Source organism: Nelumbo nucifera, chromosome 4 (assembly GCF_055504915.1).
Source record: "Nelumbo nucifera cultivar China Antique chromosome 4, China Antique-T2T, whole genome shotgun sequence".
Taxonomy (NCBI): Eukaryota; Viridiplantae; Streptophyta; class Magnoliopsida; order Proteales; family Nelumbonaceae; genus Nelumbo; species Nelumbo nucifera.
Genome location: NC_142652.1, coordinates 78,794,590 through 78,812,871, shown reverse-complemented (window position 1 = coordinate 78,812,871; position 18,282 = coordinate 78,794,590). Strand labels below are relative to the sequence as shown.

Here is an 18,282-nt window from a genome sequence, read left to right as displayed (position 1 = left end):
TACACATCCAGACATTGTGAGAAACGTGGAGGCTTGGTGGAAGGAGGAGTTCAGAGGAGTGGAATGGAAAGGGGTGTGATTTCACAAAAAAATAATAATAATAAATAAAGATATTGAGAGAGAGGGAAAATTAAGGAATGGAATAGAGAGCTCTTCAGAAGAGTAAAGGAAACAAAAGATCACTCTCTTGTCTAAATTAGAGGAGCTAGATGAGAAAGAAGCCCAAGGGATTCTAGTTGCAAAGGACAGAGCTTTAAGATGTAGGGTTAAGAAACAAATGGAAGAAGTGTTTTTAAGGGAAAAGATTTGTTGGAGACAAAAATCCAGATGCAAGTGGATTAAAGAAGGGGATGGTAATACAAAATTCTTTCATGCCCTAACGAATGGGAGGAGGAAAAATTATGTGGCCATCTTAGAGATAGAAGGGTAGGAGATAACCAATCAAGAGGAAATTGCTAAGATTTTTGTGGACCATTTCAAATCAATCTTTATGAGGCCTTTGAATGAGAGAAAGAGTGTGGAGGGAATTGAATGGCCTTGTGTGGAGACTAGGTCAGCAAATTGGTTGGAAAGGGATTTTGAAGACGAAGAAATTCGGAAGGCAATTTTCTTAATGGACAAATCTAAAGCCCCCAGACTAGATGGGTTTACAATGACTTTTTACCAAGATTGTTGGGATATTGTGAAAGATGACTTAGTCAAGGTCTTCAATGAATTTGCAAAAAAGCATAGAATTAGCCCAGGGGTGAATGCAGCCTTTCTAGCTCTTATACCAAAGAGAACCGATGCTAGTCATCCAAAGGACTTTAAACCAATCAGCCTAGTAACCAACATTTACAAGATCTTAGCCAAGGTTCTCTTGTTGAGATTAAAATTAGTTCTCCTAGTTGTAATCACTCAAAATCAAGGGGCTTTCATTCAAGGGAGGCAGATAGCTGATCAGATTCTAGTTGCTAGTAAATGTGTCGAGGATCTGAAAAGATCAAAAAGGAAAGGTTTTGTGTGCAAGCTAGACCTAGAGAAAGCTTATGATTTGGTAGATTGGACTTTCCTTATTGAGGTGATAAAAAATTATGGGTTTGGGGAGAGATGGTGCAAATGGATTTTAGGTTGTCTTAAATCTTGCCACTATTCCATTTTGGTTAATGGGATTGTTAGAGACTTCTTTCCATCTTGTCGGGGTTTGAAGCAAGGTGATCCTCTCTCACCCTTTCTTTTCACCTAGTAGTGGATGTGTTTAGCAGAATGATCTTAAAGGCCAATAGGGAGACTATAATAAAGGGTTAGAAAATTGGAAGAGAGAGGGTCCCGATCACCCATCCATAGTTTGTTGATGATATTATAAATTTATAATTTTCTATGAGGGCGGAGAGAAAATTTTGGTAAGGAATTTGAAGGATCTAGTTACGAGAAGTTTGAGCTTACCTCTAATCTAAAAATCAACCTTGATAAGAGTTGCATAGCAAGAATCAATATGAAGGAAGAGGAGCTAAACTTTGTTGCAAATATTTTAGAGTGTCCCATTGCTAGTTGGCCTCTAACCTACTTAGGACTTCCTCTAGGAGCAAACCCTAAGGAGAGCAGATTATGGAACCCCATAGGGGAGAGATGTGCAAAGAAACTAGCAGCTTGGAAGAGGAATAACATATCTTTGGAAGGAAGGATTACTTTGATTAAATCCACGCTTGTCAATCTTCCAATCTATTTCCTATTGGTTTTTAGAATCCACCAAAAAGAAATAAAGAAAATTGAGGAGATTATGAGGGATTTTTTGTGGGAGCCGGGAGATGGAAGGATCATCTGGTTAAGTGGGAGGTTGTGTGTAGGAATCTTCAACAAGGAGGATTAGGTATTGGTAGTGTGGATAAAAAGAATAGGGCTTTGCTAGGGAAATGGCTTTAGAGGTGGCCGATGGAAAGGGATAGATTGTGGCATGAAGTAATAGCTAGCATACATGGAAGGATGGGAAATGGTTGGGAAGCAAGTTTATCTACCAGAGCTACTCTAGAATCGGCTTGGAAAGTAGGTCATAGAATTCTACCTCGCTTTCTTTGTTTCGCCAGGTATGATGTTTGCTCTGGGACTTCTGTTAAATTCTAGGAGGATACTTGGGTTGGTTCTTGTCCATTAGTGGAGCTCTTCCCCTCATACTTAGTTTGTTTGTACAAAAATGAGTGTGTCAAGATTTGTTGCTCCCCCATTACATCCCGTGGGCCTTAACTGGGACTTTGGTTTCTGTAGAGAGCTTAGGGATAACGAACTTTCTGCTTGTACGGTGACTCCTCAGCTTCTTCCTTTCCCTTTAAAGAGTTGCGGGGTAGACCCATCCCACCCAGAGTAAGAGCCTTTTGTGGGGATCAGTACTTCACGAGAAGATAAATACTATCGACTTGCTACAAAAGAGGAGACCTAAGTCATGTCTTTTCAATAATTGGTGTGACTTATGCAAATCCAATAATGAGAGTTGTCTTCATTTACTGATTTCTTGCCCCTTTGTTGCAGATATTTGGCTTTGGTTTGTTTCTTTGTTCGGATGTAGGTGGACTTTACCAACAGAGGTTAATATGTTATTTGATCCCTCCTTGTTTACTCGGCCGAAGAAGAGAGGGAGGATAATGTGGACATGTGTCAAAGCAGCCTTGATTTGGACCATCTGGGAAGAGAGGAATGCAAGAATATTCTCAAAGGAGAGATGCAAGTAAGAAATCAGGACTTGTATGATGGTTAGGGTGATCCATTGGATCAAGACTCTAAAGGTGTTTTCCCAGTTTTCTTTTGATGATATTTGGAGGAATTAGGAAGCAGTTACTAAAGCTCCAAGATAAAGGACAGAGTGGAGATTGTCTGGGTACCACCATTTGAAAGTTTTGTTAAACTGAACTTTGATGGGATCAGTCGAGGTAATCCAGGCCCTTCTAGAATAGGAAGGGTTTGGAGAGATGAAGAAGATAAAATTACAGCACTTTTTTCTGGCCCGGCAGGTATGGGTGACTCCCTCAAAGTGGAACTGCTTGCTGCAATTCAAGGGGTACAGATAGTGAGCTAAACTTAACAAATGTAGTGATTGAAGGGGATTCGAAAGTGGTGGTAGAATGGGTAAAGAATCCAGAGTCTATAATCTGGTGCTACTGGAATGAAATGAAAAATTCACATGACTAACTAGGAATATGAATTCGAGGATTCAATGGGTGAGGAGATCAGCAAATGGGATGGTGGATGCTTTGGCTAAGCAAGGGGCGAATAGGTCCATTTTATTCAAGGCACACTTGTAATGTTTTTCTTTTTGTATGAGAGCTAGCAGCTCGCACCTCTCTATGGGATGCTTGTAAAGATATGACATAAAGTTTATTAATAAAATTCAAGTTATTTATCAAAAAAAAAAGAAAAAAAAAAGCAGGATATTGAATCAAATCACTTAACCTTTAAATGTGACTCAGCTGAGCCAACCAGCAATTCAAGGCAAGTCTAGATTAAAAAAAAAAAAACTAAGAAACAATTTGCACAAAGGTTTAATGAATAATTATCAAGATAATATGTGAAATCTCAAGACCTGATAATGATTTCTATCAATACTTGAAAAAGAAGTTTTAGCATTCTGCATGAATTCAAACCTAGTAACAACTAAAGTGTAACATTATCTAACTAATAATAAGATACAATACTATAAAGCAATTTAATATCAAACTCAGGAATTCTGCTGAACTCAGTAACTAAAAAAGTAGAAGTTGGCCTCTAGATATAAAGCTATGATCAGTGATTTAAATGGCACACCTAGACGCATAGGCAATGCGCATTTTGGGGTATGCGCCTCGCCCAGGTCCTAGGTGCACCTCTTTCAAAAGGCACGCGCCTGGTGCGCCTAGGCATGCACCTTTTTAAAATTTTGCGCTTTTTGCTTTTTTCCCCAGACCCCCGACCACACCCCTCGAGGCAAGCCCGAACAAGTCTATGTTAGGGTCTGAAATTCTTGTTTCTCACATAAAAAATAATGATTTTACAACTTTCATTGCCTTTTAAAAAGATATTTTATTGCAATGAATGAATGAACAACATAAGCAAATAGGGGGTTCTCGAAGCTTCGGTGAGTGAACGAAGCGAGCAAACCGGAGTGGAGAGAACCCCCTATTTGCTTATGTTGTTCATTCATTCATTGCAATAAAATATCTTCTTAAAAGGCAATGAAAGTTGTAAAATCATTATTTTTTATGTGAGAAATAAGAATTTCAGACCCTAACATAGACTTGTTCGGGCTTGCCTCGAGGGGCGTGCTACAAAGGCAACTCATTGAATCAAGAATGCAATATGTTTTACATCACATTAACTATTTGAAGCAATGCAATTAAGGAAAAAAAGAGATTGTGGGTTTTACATGCTTGAAAATGCTTTATATGTTTGCTTTTATTTTTAAATTTTCATTTGAATACACTTTACATGTTATGTTTATGTATTTTAATTTTAGATAATAGGTTTTTTAAATCATTTATTTTAAAATTTAAGTTTATATTTTTATTAACATTATGTTTAATATTTTTTAAATTTTTGGCATTTTTTTGGAATTTTCTGACTTTTTTTATTTTTTTGTAATTTTGCGCCTTTCTTAAAAAGGTGAACGCCTCACCTTGCGCCTCAGGCACAAATTGGCCCTTGCGCTTTTAAAACACTAGCTATGATGCAATTAAATGTCAACTCTCACGGCTTGTAAGTTGCAACTTCTGTGAGCACGACAAGGAACTAAATTTTTTTTTTTTTTTGATCAATAACAAGGAACTAAAATTTCTACATTCCATTGTTTTATTTTATAATTATTACATTTTGGACCAAAACAATTGTTGTCCATTAACTCCCAACTTGGCCAACATATCCACCATACCATTTGCTCACCTTTTGATCCACTGGTAATATAGACTTCCCTTCCCTCATCAACCATCCATTGTCTTTTGTTTTCTCTATCTGCTTTAAAGTTTGTGGGACAGTGAAAAGCACAAACGCAGAAAAAGGATTTGAAGAGATATTTGCATTGATTAGGTAAAGAGAAACAGTCAAACAACAACAAAAAGCCTTTCTGTCTCACCTAAGTTTGACTTAACTCTACCAGACTTCCAGTTGACAACACCCATAAGATGAGACAGAGGAAACACTGCATCAGGTAACAATAGATGGTTGATGGTGACATTAACGGAGAACAAAGAAGGAGCAACAATTCACAAACATTTGAACCAGTGACAAAGTTTTACTAAATGACCTCTATGCCCTTCTCTAACATGGTGAACTTTACTGACTTATTTATGAATTGACAATTCAAAGAAAAATTGTTATGATTTAGTCTTAGTCATGTTTTTTATGCTGGATGAGCTTTCACTCTTGGCCAGATTATGCATACAACTTTGAATCAACCCAGGGATTTGCTCAGTCAAAACTTGTTTTTCAACATTGTTTTTTTTCTGCCAGTAAAGCAAGAAAGAATGGGTCACCAAAACCTGGTATCAGAGGAAGCCATTTCCTTTTAGCAGCATCGTAAAGCCACCAAGTTACTTTCCAAGAAGACAGAAGGCACTAACATATGCAAGGCCTCGGTTCACTAAGGCATCCATTTAGCACTACCAGAAATGCTTGCAGATAATGTCTCCAACCTCTTTCTCAATTTGGATTCAGTCTGATTTAAACACCTTCAGTTTTATTAATTTAAAACTGGTTTTGCATGAATTCAGCAAACTTGAGAGGATAGAAAATTCAAAATAAATTTTCAGACAGAGCCAAACTGAACTTAGTTCTGAAACAGGAGACAGCCAACTCTGAATGGGTTAGTTTTACTTCTAAAGAAATGGAACAAGCTCTTACCGAATCTGAAGTTGACTCTTGCTTTGGAATTATTAGTGTTGTAATGTGGAAAACCCTGTTTTTCTGCAATTAGTTGAAATTAGGCATAAGAATCCAAATGTATAAAATTTCAGATCCTTTCAAAACAAAATAGAACTTACTAGAGAACCCGCAAGAATTCCACATGTCTCTAGATTTTTTGTTGTATTTGTCTGTGCCAATCTCAAGAAGTCCTCCATCATTTTTACTGGCTGAATGTAATTCCATGCAGAATAAAAGACCTCAACAGTAATTTACAGAAACTGGGAAAATTTTTTGCATGATCTAAATAAAGGAAGAGCAGTAAGAGGGAGGAATGCTTACAATATGTAAATGCTGGTAAGAATTAGAGTTGGACATCTCATCCTGTAAAGGTTTTGCTGGCCCAGGTCTTGGATCAGCAACCTTTGAAGGAGGGATTGGAAGAAAATCCTGCTGCACATGAGCAAGAACAGGAGGAGGAGAGGGTTGCTGCCTGATATTATTTAACTGGTAATGATCTTCCATCATGTCATCATTCAATGAAGAACAAGGCTCCTCAGGGAGCTGTGACCATCTACCATCATCCAAAGAGAGTACTTCTTCCATTGTAGATCTAGGGCCTCCTGAATCACTATCTGTTGCTACCACAATATCATATTGTCCTGACTGATTCAGGCTATTACCATAGCACAAGATACAAAATGTTAGAAATGGCCACATTGCAGGAAAAAGATTCAGACAAATGCGAATTGATGCAGTCCTTTAGAACGCCAGAGAGAAAATATAGACTAAACATGAAAGCAGACAATGTTATAGAAGCTTAACAACTAGGGATTCAACAAGCACCAGTAAATTTAGTTAAAACCTGACCCTGAATTTTCAGCTGGAGTCAAGTCAGCATTGCTTGGATATTGAACCTGTGCAACATAAGTATTTAACAGATAAATAAGTGATAAATGGTAGCGGAAGCTTAGCACAGTGAGAAATTTCAACAATATTTTACCTTTATCCCTTTGCTAGGTCCAAGCCACTGACCCCTGAGACCATTTGGACCTAAAATTGAATGTCTGGACAATGTTTCCTCCTTTGGAAGAGGCAGGCTCAGAGATCTACATATTTATTGGCCACATAAAAAGTAACAATGTTACAATAAATACTCAACAAAATAAAAAAAAATAAAAAATAAAAAAACATATAATATTGAGTATTAACACATTCAATTGAATATTCTAAAATAATAGAGTGAGCATATCAGAACTAGTAGCAACCTTTTTTTTCAGATTAGCAAAACCATATAAGCTTTTCAAAAAAAATGCTGTGCTGAAGATGAATTAAGAATAACAACCAAGTAAATTGGAACAAAGAGTTAAATGGAAAATGAAGGGGATAGACAAATAGAGAATCTGTCACAACTGGCAGCAGATACATTGAATTTTACTCTCCAAGTTGTTCATACCCAACTTAACTCCACCAAATAAAAGAGCAATAATAAAAAAAACAAAATAAAACAAAGCTCAAGTATGTAATTCTTGATAAGTCCTCTATAAACTGGGGATTGCATACATCCACAAAACCCAGATATTTTCTTTTTTTTCTCAGATATATCATGGCTGCTGGCTGCTGCTGATTGCATCACCTCACCAGGAACATCCATGTCCAGTTGCCATCATTGATTAATAGATTCTATCCCTCAATGACACTTAAACTTGTTGAAAATTCCCAACTTCATAGAATACAACACACTTTGCCTGAAGGTTGACTCCAGTAGCAGGAGAAGAACAAAGAAAGAAGGTCACTTTGGAGTTCTGAATATTAGCTTAGGTTGGTCCCATGAATATCCAGATGTTTGTGATAAACAGAGAGATAGTCAGGTTAACATTTCATTCATCTCCCTCTTTTGCAAGCTATGGGCACATGAATCCTGTATATATGGAGTCAGCTACATGAATCATGTTTCTCCATTCCATTCTATTTAATGCCATATCCATTGTTAAATTACGGGCACTTAAGTCATTTCTTACTACTTTGACCCAAGTCTTTTTTTGGTCTAATCCTAGCCCCTCTAGCCCCTTCAACTTGCAACAGATCATTTCTTCTTACAGGTGCTGTTGATGGTTTTCTATGCACATGAGTAAACCATCTTAATCTACTTTTTCTCATTTTTGACACCTATTGGAGCTACTCCTAGGTTTTTTCCAATAACTCCATTTCTGACCCTATCCTTTTTAGTTTTTCCACTCATCCAGCTTAGCATATGCATTTCTTCCCCACTCATTTTTTGGATATGCTGTTTCTTGACTGCCCCACATTCTGCTCCATACAACATAGCTGGCCTTGTAACTGTTTTATAAGCTGAGATTGGTCTGGTGAATTTTTTTGGATAGTCATGGTGGTCAGAGAGAAAGGTCAATTTTTCATTTAGCTCCCTCTTTGTCTCCTGGTTTCATGGATGTTGGAGGTGACACACTAACACCTAGATAAAATTCCATTTATACCGGGGAAAATTTTGAGCATTCTGTTCTTGAATTCTATACTGTCCCCTATAGGTATAAAGTTACAAAAAGTTGCTAAACCTAGCTTTCATGAAAGTTTCATGCAACAACAACCACCAAGACTCAGTATTGACCACAGCAGACAGATCTGGGGACAACTTCATTTCCACAAATAATTGTTACTTGTTATTTCACTGAAGACAGCCTGACTACCTTCCATTCAAATGCAAACTTTCTTTTTCTCATTGAAGTGGACTGATCCAGCATCCTGACAGGAGGCCATCTCAATCAAGAGAAAGAACTTTTCATCAGAAAAATATCTCAAGGAAAAGCATGATGTTATATAATTGTTCTCTTACTCCAATTCATGTTTCTACAGTCGGAAATTTCTTAACATTCTAAATTTTCAATAAGCATAATAATCCAGACTCCATCCAGAATTTGGGCATACTTAGGTATAACAAAATAATGCATATATCTCTAAAATATGATTGAAAAATATACTTACAGCTTCTGAAACTGCTTGTCAATTTGCAAGGGTTTCAATGGTGCAATTTGAGTGAGCTCACTGTTATGCTTCTGTGAAGACTGAGGTGAATTTCTGCTAGTTGTTTGCAGCTAAATCAAAAGGAATTAAAGAAATTCTGAAATTAGAAGGTCATAAAAAAATTGAATCCAGACTACAATAGGACAAAAATGATATTTAAATAAAACAAATACTGAATGGACTTAGATGAACGGCAAGTTTGTCAATACAGTACAATCAATGGAAGTGTCCCTTTTCCTTTTTTCAGGAAAAAAATAATAACAATGATAAGTTCTGGTCGAACAATAAGAAACTTATTATTTTATACATAAGCACATATGATAAAGGAACGCAGTCACTTGGTGAAAAACAAACCTAACCTGTTTAGTATTAAAATTCAAGGGTACTGGCTTCTTAGTGGAGGACCATTCTGCAGAAGCAGTTAAGCTACATGAGTTACATTCTGAGTCATCAAGTTGAGCTACAGTATGAACTTTATTCAATTCATCCAGTTGGCGCTTGACCTCAGGTTTCAGAGATTCCAACTCCTCCAAAATACCCAGGAGTTTCTAGAGTGACATAGATTATCAAAGTAATAGCATTTCAGGATATTAAACAATAAAACAAATACACACAAACAATGCTAATAGTAAATATTATCACATTTCACTCACCTTCCTGTAAATGTTTCTTTCTTTTGGAAGCAAGAGCTGGTAATCTTGATGGAATGGTATAGTTTCAGATACCAAGCTGGGAAATGAAAAATGAGTTGATAATTCAGAATATTCCATTTAAGAGAAAGAAAGGTCATCCTTATTATGCATTCCTTACCTTGAAAATCTGACAAGTATAATGTACAAATCTATTATATTCTTTTCCTCCCGATAGATACTGGCCTGAAAATAGAAAGCAGGCATTTTAATATTCATAACAAATAACAGGTAAGTCATAAAATCATGTATAGATAGATAAAATAGTAGAAATTCAAGACTGCCATCAGCCTTGAACTCTAATAGATTTCAGGTTCAAAAATAGAAGGAAAATGTAGAGAAGAGAAGAGAAAGAGAAGAGATAACTGTAGAACACAAAGGGTTGAAAGGAGGGACAGAATCTGAATGTTCTACCGCCGCCACTTCTATTTAGTATTTATAGGTTATGCTCATTACATGGAAAGGACAGATCTGCCCTTAGTATTTACATAACAAATAGAACAAAATAAAACTGAAATAAATAACAACTGAAATAACCAACTGACCACTAGCTAACCCTAGGATGACTAGAATACATTCTACCCTACGAACACAGTGGGACCATAGCTGTGGGGCCCACATCAGTGTTCTCTACACTCCCCCTCAAGTTGGGAATAAATGTTTATCATTCCCAACTTGGATAGATCCGCCTCTAGCTTCTTCCTTGGTACAGCTTTGGTGAGGATATCTGCTAGTTGCATGTTGGATGTGATGTACGGGAGACACACTTCTTGTGATGAGACCTTCTCTCGTACAAAATGTCGATCAATTTCAATATGTTTAGTTCTGTCATGCTGCACTGGATTGTGTGCTATATTAATAGCCGCTTGATTATCACAATACAGCATCAGAGGCTTCTCATACTCAATACCCAACTCCTCAAGTAGTGATCTCAGCCATAGAATTTCAGCCACTCCGTTAGCCATTGACCTGTATTCAGCTTCAGCACTAGATCGGGAGACAACACTCTGTTTTTTACTCTTCCAAGAGACAAGGTTACCTCCCACAAGGGCACAATATCCAGAATAGACCTTCTGTCATCAACACTCCCAGCCCAATCGGCATCTGTATAGACCTCCACCTTCATGTGGTCATTGTTCTTGAACAGTATACCTCTACCCAGGCATCTCTTCAAATATGCTAATACTCTTTCTATTGCAAGAAGGTGTGTGGTTCTAGGAGAATGCATGTACGGGCTGACAACACTAACTGCATAACTGATATCTGATCGAGTGGGGCAGAGACATAGGAGCTTTCCCACTAATCGCTGGAACATAACTTTGTCTTCAAGAGGCTCCCCACTCTCTGCACTAATCCTGTGATTCTGTTCAATGGGTGTATCCGCAGGCTTGACACCTAACTTTCCTGTTTCCGCCAACAGATCTAGAACATATTTCCTCTGAGAGACAAAGATCCCTTGTTTAGATCTAGCAACCTCAATACCCAAAAAATACCGTAGTGCACCAAGATCTTTCACCTCAAACTCTTGATGAAGGAGTTGTTTGAGGGACTCAATCTCATGGCTATCATTTCCTGTCACCACAATATCATCAACATATACTGCAAGTAGTGTCAGAAAGGACTCCACCCTCTTGATGAACAGTGTATGATCTGACTGGGCCTGTACATAACCGAACTTCCCAAGGGCTAGTCTAAATCTATCAAACCAAACTCTAGGTGACTGCTTCAAACCATACAATGCCTTATTGAGCCGACAGACCTTCTTACCTGTCTCTGTATCATAGAATCCGGGAGGCAACCGCATGTAAACCGCTTCCTGCAGGTCTCCATTCAGAAAAGCATTTTTAACGTCCATTTGGTACAAAGGCCAAGTGTGGCTTGCTGCGAGAGATAATAGAACTCGAATGGTGGTCATCTTGGCTACCGGGGCAAAGGTCTCCAAGTAATCTATACCATAAGTCTGGGTGAACCCTTTTGCAACTAGTCGAGCTTTGTACCTCTCAATGGAGCCATCCGCATTGTGCTTCACAGTAAATACCCATCTGCATCCAACTGGTTTCTTTCCTTTGGGCAGATCAACTAGCTCCCAGGTATTATTTTTCAACAGGGCATCCATTTCAACTTGCATTGCACCTTTCCACTCCGGGACTGATAGGGCTTCTTGCACTGTTCTTGGAATAGGGACATTGGCAACGGAAGTAAGATAGGACCTGTAGGAGGGAGATAGGTGATCATAGGATAAAAACTAGGAAATGCAGTGGGCTGTAGAGGTGGTGCAATGTCGTTTCCCTTTACGGATGGCAATGGGAAGGTCAAGGTCGTCTGCAGGAGGTGAAGTGGCAACAGTGGAAGGAGTCTCTGTGGGCCCTGGGACTGTAATACCTGGACTTGGAGCCGTAGAAGAGGTTGGAGCTGGCTTGGACTGCTGATGACCGGGATCAACCTGTCTGCATCGCCTGTGATAGACTCTCAACTCCTGATCCCTCTGACCACCCTCACTATTGCAGCCCTCAACACCCAATGGAATAGGTAAAGGAACAGCCCCAAAAGTATTAACCCTACCCTCACTGCGCTCCCCCTGAAGAAAAGGACCCAAATCCCCACTCCCACTGCTCTCTCCCTGAGGAGAAACCCGAGAATAATAGGGTGTCTCCTCAAAGAAAGTGACATCCATGGAGACAAACTTCTTCCCTGAGACGGGATCGTAGCAGCAATAACCCTTTTAAATTTGTGCATAACCAAGAAAGATGCATTTGGAGGCCTTTGGTTCAAACTTGGAGTGATGGGATCCGAGAAGCTGAACAAAACAGGTACAACCAAATGTTTTAAGGGGAACAGTAAACAACTCCTCATTTGGGTATAGAAGAGAAAAAGGAGATTTCATATCAAGAACCCGGGAAGGAACCCTATTAATAAGATATACCGCCGTGAGGATAGCATCACCCCAGAAGCAAATAGGGACATTGGAGGTAAACATAATACTTCTAGCCACCTCCAAGATGTGCCTATTCTTCTTTTCTGCAACCCCATTCTGCTGAGGTGTATGAGGGCAAGTGCTCTAGTGGATAACCCCATGATTAAGAATGTAAGATGCCAATGGCTTAGCAAAGTATTCATTTGCATTATCTGATCTAAGAACTTTGACCTTGGCATCAAACTGGGTTAGGATCATTTGGTGGAAGTTTTGGGTCAGGGCGGGAACCTCATCTTGTGAACGCATAAGATAAACCCAAGAAAACCGAGTATGGTCATCAACAAATAACAAAAATTATCTGTACCCACCCATAGAAGGGATGTGATATGACCCCCAAACATCAGTATGCACAATATCAAAAGAACTATTACTCCTTTTATTACTCAATGAATAAGATTTTCTACAATGCTTAGCAAACTCACAACTTTCACATTTCAACTGGGACAACTCAACAGACTCAAACAAAGTAGGAATAGACTCTTTAAGGACCGAAAAGACAAATGACCCAATCAGTTATGCCAAAGCATAACCGAACTCACAATCTGAGAAACAAGTGACTTCTTATCCACTGACTCTTCCCAACGAGAACTCTCCCCAAGCAGATAGATCACATTCGTCTCACGGCTAGTCCCAATCACCTTCTTCATCTCCAAGTCCTAAAAAACACATCGGTCAGGGAAGAAAATTACTGAGTAGTTCATATGTTTGGTAATACTACTGACTGAAAGAAGGTTAGTATCAAGCTTAGGAACATGCAAGACAGAGGACAAGGAGATAATATCCAATAGCTTGATGTCACCCTTGCCAGAAATGGGGACAAGAGAACCATCAGCAATAGATACTTTATCCCTACCAGAAGACAAATGATAAGTGGTAAACAATGAAGGCAAGCTAGTCATATGGTCGGATGCACCTGAATCTATTACCCAACAGGGTGCAGTAGTACCTGGAGCTGAGGCATGGTAGGCCGAGGCTCGTGTACCTGAATGTGCAAAAGCAGATGTGGTAGGGGCTGATGGTGACTGCGGTGACATGGTAGCTGAGTTCCCAACTTCCTTTTCCAACTGTATTAAAGCAGCCCGAACTGCAGCTAAGGTCTCTAAAGGTGTGCCTCTTGTGCCAAACGAGGATGCTGAATCAGTGTTCATGGCCACATGAGCATTACCCTTCTTGCTTCTCAACTTTGTCGGGACCAAATGAGGATGCAGTTTTCAACATGTTTCTTTTGTGTGTTTGGGTTTCTTACAATGCTCACATACCACATCTCTTTTATCTTCCTTCTTCCTGTCCCTTTCTGAATCACCTCCTGATTTGAGTTTAATAGCTACAAGGGCTGGTGTAAGAGGCTGAGGTTGCATCATGACTTTCCTCCTGGTCTCTTCACTATGCATTAAGGAGTATGCCTGGGAGAGAGTCACACTATCTCTGGTCAATATTTGTTGCCGCACAATATCATACTCTGAATTCAGACTTGCCAAAAACTCACCCTGTTTGTCTCGACTTGCTTTCTATGGGTCTTTGCATCTTTGGGACTCTCCCACTCAAGAGTCTCTAAGTGATCAATCTCATGCCACAGGGACTTCAAGGTAGAGAAGTAGACCGAAACCGGTTTCTCTCCTTGTTTAAGAGTGTTCACTTCACATTTCAATTCATAAGCTTTGGCAACATTAAGGGGTTGGGAATAAGTTTCTTTCATAACATCCCATATCTCCTTGGCTATCTTTGCCCATAGGTAATTTCGACTGATATGAGGCTGCACAGAATTACACAGCCATGTCATAACCAAGTAGTTTTCTTGGACTCACTTGGTATACATGGGGTCTCCCTTGGAAGGTTCTTTCACATCTCCCAAGAGATACCCTAATTTACCCCTTCCCCCAATAGCCATCATGGCTGATTGGGCCCATTCCAAATAGTTTGATCCATCAAATCTTACGGTTGTAATCTGAAAACCTGTCTCAGAAACACTACCAGAACTGTTGTTCCCAAAATTGCCTTCTTCCTGATTTTTAAACTCCATTTCGTTCAAGAACCAGTAGTCTCAAAAATTAGGGTTACTACAGTCGAAGAATAGCACTTGGACTATCAATCACAATCCCAATAAAAAATCAATATAGAACTAATATGTATTCACGGTATATGTGCATGAAACCAGTATAAGTTTGATCTGAAACCAATTAGCAAACACAGCAGTAACAGTCCGTACAGTTTTCACCCCTTAAAAGATCTGATATGCTGAACCAGAATTAGGGTTTTAATCAGTCCTTAAAAAAAATTCTCAGCCGCACATTCCAAGCAGTACCGTACAGATAAGACTTGTAGTAGGGTTAATATGAAACCCTAAAACTGATCAATGCTGAGAAAAAAACTTAAGAAGAGCTTCACAGGTAGATCACAAGGCTTGGCCCAGCAGTAGGGTTTGCAGCAAGATTAGTAGGGTTTGCCGCAAGATTAATATCAAGCCCTAGAGAATAGAAAGAAGAAAACCCTAGAATGGTTCGGTCGCCCTTTCTAGATAGGTCCAACCTATCTTCTCTGATAGTACTTCTCTTAGAAAATAAAATAACTTACAAGAGAATGTTGTTCACTACCTTCCAAGGTTACCCGAACCCTAGCCTTCTCTGATTCTTCCCGATCACCAACACTTTGCAACCGTGGCAAGTCTTCAACAGCTGCTAAACCCTCTGGTGATCTCCAATAATCAGTCAACGAACTCTACTTTCTCAGCTTCCAACCCTAGATGGTTCTCATGTGGTCGGTTGGACTAGACTCACATGAGAAACCATAACCTTGCTCTGATACCAAGTAGAAGTTCAAGACTGCTATCAGCCTTGAACTCTAATAGATTTCAGGTTCGAAAAAATGAGGAAAATGTAGAGAAGAGAAGAGAAAGAGAAGAGAGAAGTGTAGAACACAAAGGGTTGAAAGGAGGGACAGAATCTGAATGTTCTGCTGCCGCCACTTCTATTTAGTATTTATAGGTTATGCTCATTACATGGAAAGGACAGATCTGCCCTTAGTATTTACATAACAAATAGAACAAAATAAAACTGAAATAACCAACTAACCACCAGCTAACCCTAGGATGACTAGAACACAGTGGGACCATAGCTGTGGGGCCCACATCAGTGTTCTCTACAAAAATACAAGGAGACAGGAAAGATAATAAAAAGAGTTCGTCCTGATCAAGATACTTTTGGAATTATATTTCCGGGTCTGTTAAATAAACACCATGTAAAATGTAATGTGAATAGAAAAGGCACCCAAATTTGTTTTCATATAATTGCTATGTTTTGATTTAAGAATGAGTTCCACTTCCATTGATTGTACAAGCAAGAAAGTTCTTGTTTCTGCTACTTTAATAAGAACATAAGTTTAACAGCAACTGTGGTGTTTTAAATTATGAAATTTATTTTTATTACAATTTCATATCCTAAAGAAAGCTGGAAACAGATGAAGAATGTTTAATATTGAAATTATTCTACCTCTTATAACATTTGCTTGAATAAGTGAAAACTCTGCTAAGAAAAAAATCAAAAGATACCATAAAATCCTTACAATGCTAGCATATAACATCAGTCTAGGTCCACAAATTTATCTGTTCAAAGCAAAAGGATGAAAGATGTATAGGACACTGGCCTGACATAGAAGGAATAGGGAATTTCTGACCCTCCACAAGATCATAGAAACTAGATATGGTTTCACATCTCAGTGAGTAATAAAATGGTAAACTGTTTCTAGGTTCCCTTCCAAGCCTTCCCTCACTGTGTCATCGAGAGTTTGGCAGAAGATGGATCACATTTCTACATCCTTGTAGCAGTCTACATCCCTACCTCCCAGACTTATTCTAGTTAGGAGAATTCATTACATGGGTTAGCACCACTGATGCAGCCCAGGGGACTCATAGTGAGACCAAAGACACCAAAGGCATTGCAAGACCAGGAAGAAGGCACCCTGAAGCTGCAAAGTTGGAAGGAACCCATGGCATACCTCAACAGGATCACAGACTTACAAATGACCAAGGAATTGCCGTATGCTGTGAACATGGCACCAACCACCTCTGGGCACAATCTTCCGACAGCGTATATCACATTGATCGCATGTGCCTGGAACCGACAGCTGACACTGATAGGCTGCCCTGCCGAACTGCCATTTTTAACAGTTTCTTCTTTTAGTTAACTTGTTCCTGTTTTTGTTACCTAGCACTTCTGCATTCTATATTTGTACAATGTTTTAGGTGCCAAAGAGCGTGAACCTTTTCATTTTGCCAGAGTATAAATACTGGCCTTTGCTCTTTGTAAGGAGACTTTTTTGGAACTCAAGTTTGAACAAACATAGTCCATTATTGAATGGAAATATTTACCAACAAAAGTCCAAAAACAACAGATCTACGTGCAAAAGCTTCCTAGCAACACTATAAGGACTGCCAAAGGTGGATAAATCTGGATACTTGGGCTTTAAAACACATAGTTGCACATCTTCACCATGTGGGTGAATCTGCCAGTCCTTCAATTGGATTTCATGTGGTAATTTGCCAGGCACACGGAGAACATTGTCCAAATTTTCTGAACTAAGAAGAAAACTATGCTCTTTTAGACAGCAGTGTCTTTGTACGGTCAAAATATTCCCCTAGAGATAACTTCTTCCCTTACCAAAATTGTTGTGACTATGCTTGACACCCATTGTCGCTCATTAAAGAACAGAATATATCAATCCACAATTGTCCTACACGTGTCGCGCATATATGATATGGTTATAAGTCAATGCATCCAAGGTTCAGTCCTCGGACAAAACAATTGAGACATAAAAGCTACACTGCATGAAAACGAAAGCACGAACTATAATTACGAATTTTTGGGGAATAAAATTTGAGCAATTTACCCAGAAGTAGCTGATCAAGACACCGCACTTTCTGTTTATTAAACAAATTCAACAACTATGTGAACATTCTCAGCCCCAATTGCCCTAATTAATCATCAAAATTTGATTCTTCTAAAGCTACGATTTAACAATGAATTTACTGCAAATGGTGCATTGAAACTAAATTAATTTCGATCAATTCCTTGCAAGGTTATAGAAACCAAGCGAAAGCAGTATAAGTAAATGAGTAAACCGTCATATCGATTAAAAAAGGGGAAGTTCTCGTCTACAAACTACAGATAAACGGACCTGCTTGAGAAGATTATCTGCGATCCGATAGTAATAAGCAAGGGAAAGCCGTTGATCGACGTCAACCTTCCGAGTCATAGCATTGATATTGATGGGCCTCCCGAGAGACCTCATCGCTTCCGGCGAGAATTACCGGTTCCCAGCAACTTCAGATCAGTTAGAAAGGAAAAAGTGTAAAATAGTTTCACGATGTCGCTTCCATCGGTCGGAAAGCCGCGATGCCGGGGGCTTAATAAAAGGCTAGGTGAGTAGTGCTGAATTTTTGCCGCGTAAACACGCGTGCATTGGGGTTGGGGGTAACCGGGTAAGGACCACCGTTTTTTATCTCTCTCTTTAATGGGCTACACAACCAACCAGGGGATTAGGCCGTTAGGCGAGTAGCCCGTCCCACTGATTTAAGACTTGGACCGGGCACAAAACAAGAAAGCTTTTCTGGTCACGAACCAAACGGTTCGATCGATGGGTCAAATGGTTTGATCGTGAATCGAAAAAAAAAAAACATCAAATATCTCTCTCTCTATCTATCTATCAAATGAAGGAAGTAAATATTTTTTTCCTTTTCTTTAATTTTTT

The 18,282-nt window shown here is 39.0% G+C and overlaps 1 protein-coding gene across 2 annotated transcripts in view; it reads right to left on the bottom strand.

Annotated features, from left to right (window-relative positions):
• LOC104605118 (AMSH-like ubiquitin thioesterase 3) overlaps positions 1-17,978 on the bottom strand; it is a 49,415-nt gene extending 31,437 nt beyond the window's left edge. Inside the window, exons 1-11 of one of the 2 annotated variants that reach the window (XR_016085576.1) lie at positions 17,710-17,978; positions 9,688-9,752; positions 9,531-9,606; positions 9,237-9,425; positions 8,839-8,948; positions 6,842-6,947; positions 6,709-6,755; positions 6,181-6,514; positions 5,979-6,068; positions 5,839-5,901; positions 5,072-5,137 (exon numbers count right to left, since the gene is read on the bottom strand). Coding sequence is in view for 1 of the 2 variants with exons in the window: in XM_010269740.2 (XP_010268042.1) it covers positions 5,839-5,901; positions 5,979-6,068; positions 6,181-6,514; positions 6,709-6,755; positions 6,842-6,947; positions 8,839-8,948; positions 9,237-9,425; positions 9,531-9,606; positions 9,688-9,752; positions 17,710-17,823 (1,194 nt within the window). In the remaining variant the exon portion in view is untranslated. The remainder of the gene's footprint in view (positions 1-5,071; positions 5,138-5,838; positions 5,902-5,978; positions 6,069-6,180; positions 6,515-6,708; positions 6,756-6,841; positions 6,948-8,838; positions 8,949-9,236; positions 9,426-9,530; positions 9,607-9,687; positions 9,753-17,709) is intronic. The other variant, XM_010269740.2, reaches the window with a different exon arrangement.
• Between the last annotated feature and the right edge of the window lie 304 nt (positions 17,979-18,282).